The sequence below is a fragment of the Acyrthosiphon pisum genome, chromosome A2 (genome assembly GCF_005508785.2).
Source record: "Acyrthosiphon pisum isolate AL4f chromosome A2, pea_aphid_22Mar2018_4r6ur, whole genome shotgun sequence".
NCBI classification, from domain to species: Eukaryota; Metazoa; Arthropoda; class Insecta; order Hemiptera; family Aphididae; genus Acyrthosiphon; species Acyrthosiphon pisum.
In genome coordinates this window covers 22,177,886-22,184,908 of record NC_042495.1, presented here as the reverse complement: position 1 = coordinate 22,184,908, position 7,023 = coordinate 22,177,886, and the positions used below count along the sequence as shown (strand labels likewise).

The 7,023-nt window shown below is 34.1% G+C and overlaps 1 protein-coding gene across 1 annotated transcript; it reads right to left on the bottom strand.

Annotated features, from left to right (window-relative positions):
* Positions 1-5,145: 5,145 nt before the first annotated feature.
* On the bottom strand, positions 5,146-6,246 carry LOC103311958 (probable serine/threonine-protein kinase clkA). Its single transcript, XM_008191874.1, has one exon. It carries the CDS (start codon positions 6,244-6,246, stop codon positions 5,146-5,148), a length of 1,101 nt encoding a protein of 366 aa, XP_008190096.1.
* Positions 6,247-7,023: the final 777 nt, after the last annotated feature.

The window sequence follows — 7,023 nt, the reverse complement described above, 5'->3', positions numbered from 1 at the left end:
TATAAGGTGTCGTAATCGTTGGTATCACAGTTTGTTTGTTGGTTATATTTCCAGATGATTTCCCCTTTGTGTGAATCGATTCCGTATGACTCGGATAATTTTAAGCGAGTGCCTGTAGGTAGTACAAGTAGGTTTTCCCTGCTGTTAGCTATGGCTACCCCTTCTGATAACAATATCTTGTATTTTGCTTGTACTAATACATTGTCCCATTCGCATTTGTCTGTTCTGAATTTTTCTCCAGTGCAGTCGCCGTCGCGGTTGACTGTGCCTTTAATGACGTCCGAAAAATACATCGTTTGATTTATTTTTATGTTATTAGCTATTATGCCCTGGTGAAAGTTGTAAGAACTTTTCGCGTGCGCATTAGCACATTGTGCTGCACCTATCTGTATAAGTTCTGTAAAATAGCCATTTCTTACTATCTGAGCATCGTCGAAACCGGCGCATTTCGTAATTAAGTAGTCAGCTACAATGTAGCAGGCTTGAAATTGTATTTGTACTGTTTCTCTAATCTGTAGTAATTTCATTATCGGGATCTTGTCTATTTTGTTTGGTATGGGAGGTGAGCAATAATCTACGTTTAGTGTATTGAAAGATGTGATATTGAGCTTGGTGCCAGAGCAGTCGTAGGCTATGAATCCTTTCGTGTGTGGTATTGTTTGTGTAATCAATGTGAGTATTGTGTATAGTGTTAGTTTGAGTTTGGACATATTTATGAGTGATTTGTATTTTATAATGTTTAATTACCTATTTCTGTGAGTTCCTTTTCTTCGCTTGAATCTGAGTTGTCTCTTTGGAAGTATGGTTTCAATCGTCTAATGTGAACGACATCTATTGTTAGTTTATTATTTAATACAAGTTCTATCATATAATTTACGTCGCTAACTTTTGAGATTATTTTGTAGGGACCTCTATATTTGGGCGCTAATTTGGCCGTTTTGTTTGGTTCTTGGAATGGGAATTTGACTAAAACTAATTGATTTGGCTCATATGTTGTAAGTTTGTGTAATTTGTCATGATTTAATTTTTGTATGTCTTGAGCTTTTTTTATGTATTCTGGTATGCTTGCTCTGGCCTGTTTTAGTTCCTCGAGTGATTTTTTTATATCGTAGGATAGGTTTTCGGGGATTATTTGTATATCTATACCTATGTTCGCATTGAATCCGTGTAATAGATAATACGGGCTGTAATTTTTGGATATTTGCGGTGAGTTATTGTAGCTGAATATTATGTAAGGTAGGTAGAATGACCATCTTGATTGGTTGTTGTCTTTTATGTAGTGTCTTATTGCTTGACAAATTACTTCGTTGATTCTTTCGGTGAATCCTTGTGATTGAGGTGCATAGCTAGATGAAAATATTTGTTTTATACCGAAATTTGTACAAGTGCCATTTATAATTTTATTTCTGAAGTGTAGCCCTCTGTCCGAGGTGAGGTATCTGGGAACTCCGTATTGTGTGATGTATTGTATTAGAAATTTTGCTACTGTGTTAGCATCTGCTAGTCTTGTGGCTTTTGCTATGACGTATTTTGAGCTTTGGCATGTGAATACAAGTATGTATTTTTTGTTGTTGCTGGATGGTAGAGGTCCTAGAAAGTCCATGGTTATTCTATCCAGTGGTTTGCATGTTGGTAGTGGTATTGGTTGTAGGCATCCTGCTGGCTTACCTTGTGACTTTTTATTTATTTGGCATTGATGACATGATTTGATAAATGCTGTTACGTCTTTTATTAATGATTGCCATGAATATTTTATTTGAATTGCTTTGATAGTTTTGGTGATTCCTAGATGTCCTGCTAAAGGGGGGTTATGATGGGCTGTGATTACATTTTGAATTAAATTCTTTGGGATTACTATTGCATTCTCTATGTTTTGTTTGGGTATGTGTCTTTTGAGATATAAAATTTGGTTTGTTATAATGTATCGTCTTGAGAGTTTTTTGTATTTGTTGGATGTTGGTATGTTGTTTAAAGCTTTCATTATTTCATTGCAAAATATGTCATTTTTTTGGCTTTGTATTATGTTTATTTCTGTGGGTTTGTTATTGTTTATGTTATGTATTGGTTCATGATGGAACTGTTGTAAGTCATGTTCGAATATTACTGGGTCTATTATGTTCATGATGTTTTCTCTTGATAGACAGTCCGCAACTTTGTTTTCTTTCCCGGCTTTGTGTTTTATTATGAAATCAAAGTCTAGTATTTTTAATGTCAGTCTGGCTATTCTGGCAGATGGTATTTTTAAATTTTTGTAGTATTGTAGGCTAATGTTGTCTGAAAATACGGTGAATTTCCGCCCCCCTAGAAATTCTCTGAAGTACGTTATTCCGAATACTATACCTAAGAGTTCTAGAGTTGTGGATGAGTATGTTTTTTCGGAGTCAAGTACTTTTCGTGATGCATATCCTATAGGTATTAATTTATTGGTTTCGTCTGGTTGTTCTAATACAGCTCCGAGGCCGATTATGCTAGCGTCCACTGTTAGATAGGTATCCTTGTTATCGGAAAAGTGTGCTATTACGGGTTCTGATGTTAAAATTGTTTTTAATTTGTTGAAAGCGTCTTCGTGATCATTGTTCCATGTTATGTATTTATTGTTATCGTGTTTCGTTAACTGAAATAGTGGGTTGGCTATGTGTGAGAAGTCTTTTACTAGTCTTCGGTAATAGCTGCACATTCCTAAAAAGCTGCGGACTTGTTTGGCGGTTTTTGGTTGTTCAAAATTTGTTATGGCTATTGTGTTCCTAGCTAAAGGTTTGATGCCTTCGCTGGATATTTGGTGTCCTAAAAGTTCAATTTTTTGGGCAAATATCGTGCATTTGGCTGTTTTTAATGAAAATCCAAATTGGTTTATAATTTCGAATACTTTTCTTAAATTGTGTAGAGCTGTTTCATAATTGTGTCCGAAGGTGGCTAGGTCGTCAATGAATATGATAACTGATTTATAAAGATAATCTGAAAAAGCTTTATTGAGTTCTCTTTGAAATATTGCACTTGAGTTTTTGAAGCCTTGTGGCAATCTAGTGAATGTCATTAGTCCATGAACTGTAGTGAAAGCTAGCATGTACTGATCCTGTTCCCTTACCGGGATTTGAAAAAATCCGCTGTTTAAATCCAAAGTTGTGAAGAATTTTGAGCCTTCTAAACTGCGGAATAAGTCTATTGTTCTAGGTAATGGGTATTGGTCTGATTCTATTATGTTGTTAAGTTCTTTGTATGAAATGACTAATCTGTAACTGTTTTTTTCCTTTTTTTCTTACTAGGAATGCAGGTGAGGCAAAATTTGATTTTGTGTGCTTGACTATGTTTGCTGTTATTAGCTTATCCAATTGAGATTTAAGTTCTTGTCTTTGGGAAGGGGAAATTCTATGTGGTGGGTTGAATTTTGGCTCTTTGGCGTTTGGTTTGATTTTTATGTAACAGGGTTGCACTTTCGCTTGTTTTATGTGTGTTGTGTCAGTAGAAAATATATGTATGAATTGTTTCAATAATTCTACTGTTTTTTAGTGTTCTTCTGGAGTTATATTATTGGATATGTTGATTTGAGTTCCTTCTTTGTCATATACTTTTTCCCTGTCATTGGTTATAATTGTGTTTATAGTTTGGATTTCCATGTTTTGATTTGTTTTATTGTTTATCATTATTTCTAATTCCAATCTGTTTTTTATGTGTTCTATGGAAATGTAGTTTTCCGTATATATTATTTTTTGTGGGATTTTGTTTGATTTGGATTTGTTTTTTATTAGTGTGCCGGGGCACCAGTGTGTTCCATTGTTTAGATTATACAGTACTATGGGGGGTCTGAATCCTGATCCATATACGTATCCATCTTTGGTTTTATCTGAATATATGTAAGTGTCAAATCCATAGTGATTTGCAATGCTACTTAGTTGGTCATCATGCCACCAGTAGTTGGGTAATTCCGATAATCCTAGTAAGTCCATTATATTGGCTAGGGCTATTATCTTCTTAGGTTTGTTATCATTTATTGCGTTGGTTAAAGCGTATAGTCCGCAATTCCCATCGGACAGTACGTTTTCTCCCATGTGGTATTTGGAAAATATTTTGATAAATTGGGGGTATTGGATGTCAATCTCATTATTTGTATTAGTTATGCGATTGTATGTGTTCTTTATGTTGGATATTATGTTTGGTTTCTTGTATTTGGGTGTGTAGCATATTAGTAAGTGTATTTCTGTCTTGTTGAATATTTCAAATATCATATTTTTAATTGTATCCCATATTAGTTCATTGTTTGTTATGTTATTCACGCATATGGCTATGTTTTCGTATCCTTCTGTTATGGCGGTGTTTTTTAGATTGTAGAAGGTATCGAAAATGTCTATATAAGATGTGGGCGTGTTATATTTCTCTTTGGATATTAGATAGTGTATAGTTCTTTGTTCTGTGTCAATTGTCGTTATTTCACCTGGTATTAGTTCTAGGCTGTCGAGTATATAAGACATGTTTCCATATTTCTGTGTTAGTTTATTTGATAGGTCTGTATTGTGTTGAAGGTCGGCAGAGATTGTGTGTTCTATCGAGTATTTGGGTGTGGTATTCAGTATATCTAATTCGGTTTTGGTTATATTTGTTGATAACATTGTCTTATGTTCTATATTGTCGATATGGTTTTCGATTTGTGTAAATCTATTATTCATTATCTTGGTTTTGATGTTCTTGTTTAAAGTTATCCTTTTTTTAGTATAACCGATTTTAGCTTTATTGGTGGCTAGAAATTCATTTCCTAGTATTATGGTGCTGCTTAGATTTTTTATCACGCACACTGGAATTTTAAATATTGTGTTTTCGATTTTTAGGTTTATGGATGTAGTTCCTATAAATTGTAGTGGTGTTTTGTCTGGCCCTGATAATTGATATTTATTAGATGGGCTTATTAGTCTGTGATCAATTAGATCTGGACGGATGCAATTGATATTTGCTCCGGAGTCTATGGTCACTTCAATGTTTTCATTGTTTAAGTTTGCTATATGTATAATGCATTGGCTTTTCTGTCTTTGTTAATTATTATGTGTATTAGGTCTGTTTCTATGCTTGTGATATTTGGTTGTTGTTTGACTTGTTCTGTTGTTGTGTCTGGAATTAAAGGGTAATGCATTTTTCCAGATTGTGCATTTAACCTTTTTATTGGTTTTTTTGGTTGGCCATGGTATTTTTTGAGTAGCAAGTTTCGGCTGTGTGATATCTCTTGTTGCATAGGTTACATGTTAATTTCCATTTGCATTCCGCACTGGTGTGATTATAGTTGTTGCAGTGTTCACACTGTGTCCTTTTTTCATAGTTGTTATACGTTAGTTTCTTGTTTTGATTGTTATCATTGTTTTGTGTTTGTGGAATATTGTTTCGATTGTTGTTGAATTTGTTGAAATTGTTAAAATTAGGGCGATTAGTGAACCTATTGTGACTTTGTTGCGGAAAGTTGTTATTTCTGTTGTTATATAATTGGTCGTGGTTTAGTTGATTATTGTGTTGGTAATTTTGTGGAGATCGATTAGGGTATTGGTTATAGTTTGGTAGGTTGGCTTTGTTGTTACTATTGAAATTGTTGTTGTTGTTGTTAATTTGTTGGCTTAAATTATTCATCATAGATTCTAAGTTCGATATTTGTGTTGTTAATAAATCCATCTGTTTTTTGGTTTTATTATCTTCTATGGCATTTACGTGTTCTTTAGTGATTTGAGCTCTGATATCATCGCGAGATTGTGTAGTATTCACGTTAATCATAAATTCAATAGATTCATATTTTCTTATGTTTTTCTTTAGGTCTTCTAAACTAGTATTGTCTAATATTCCTACATATCTAGCAATTTCTGGTTTAAGTCCTTTCATGATTGTGTGTGCAATCTCTGTCTGTGGCATGTTCGGATCTATTCTCTTGCATAGATTTTCTGCATCATTGATGTATGATGCGGTTGTTTCGTCAGATAGTTGTTTTCGTTTTTCTAGCATGGTTCTCAACATGTGGTTTTGTGCTGTGGGTTCGAATTCTAAACGTAGAGCATTTTCTATTTGTGCCCAGGTGGTGGCTGGGTTGCTGTTTTCATAATTGTCCAGGAATGTCGATGCTGTATTTTGAAGGTAAATGGCGAGGAAGGATTTTTTTTGTTCCCCTGACCAACCGTTCATAGAGATTGCTTTATTGTATTCCTGGATAAATGAGTCAATGTTTTCATGAACTGCTCCGGAGAATTTGTTGGGTTTGTAAAATGGTATTCTGTCAGACATTTTGGTATTGTTGTTATTTTAAAAATCGGAATTTATCCACTCTCCTTTTATATATCTAGATAGCCTGGATCTTAACGCTGGTAATTTATCGGTTTTCAATTTCCTTTTCTTGAGTTCTGAAACTATATCTTGTTGACTTCATTTGGTTATTTGATCCCAGGATATTGCGGCGATTGTTAAGTCGTTGATTACTTCTTTTATTACTCGGTCTGTATTGTCGTCTTCTTGGTTTGTATCTTTGTGTACTGACATGTGTTATGATTTGTTATATACTTGTTTGTGTTGGAAATGACATGCAGGAGTATTCTAGAATTTGTATTAGTTCCAATAGCAATGCTTCGAATGTTGGTGGAAAAAGGAATCCTCTGGTGGTATGCTTTATTATAAAATATTGGAAGTATTTCAGGAATCTTGGGTCGTTTATTTTGGTTTGATTTCCGGCACTTTTTGTTAAATCTTGGAAGAGAACACAACTTGAAAATGGGGAATGGAATATGAAATGGAAAATGGAAAATGAAAATCGGGAAGAGTACACAACTTTTACGGAAACGCAACTATTAAGTTGTAAGGAAACCGAAATATTCACGATATGTCCTGAGTTTTCACTTGTTGTTCATTCAAGTAGTAGAAATCCATGTGAAATATCGTTATTTAAAAATCCGGACGTGTTGCCGAAAACATGCGAAGCGGGAGTACTAGTACTTACGAAAGATATTTATACAATAATAAATTAAGTATACAAATACTTGGATTATTTACGACGAAAGGCGAAACATT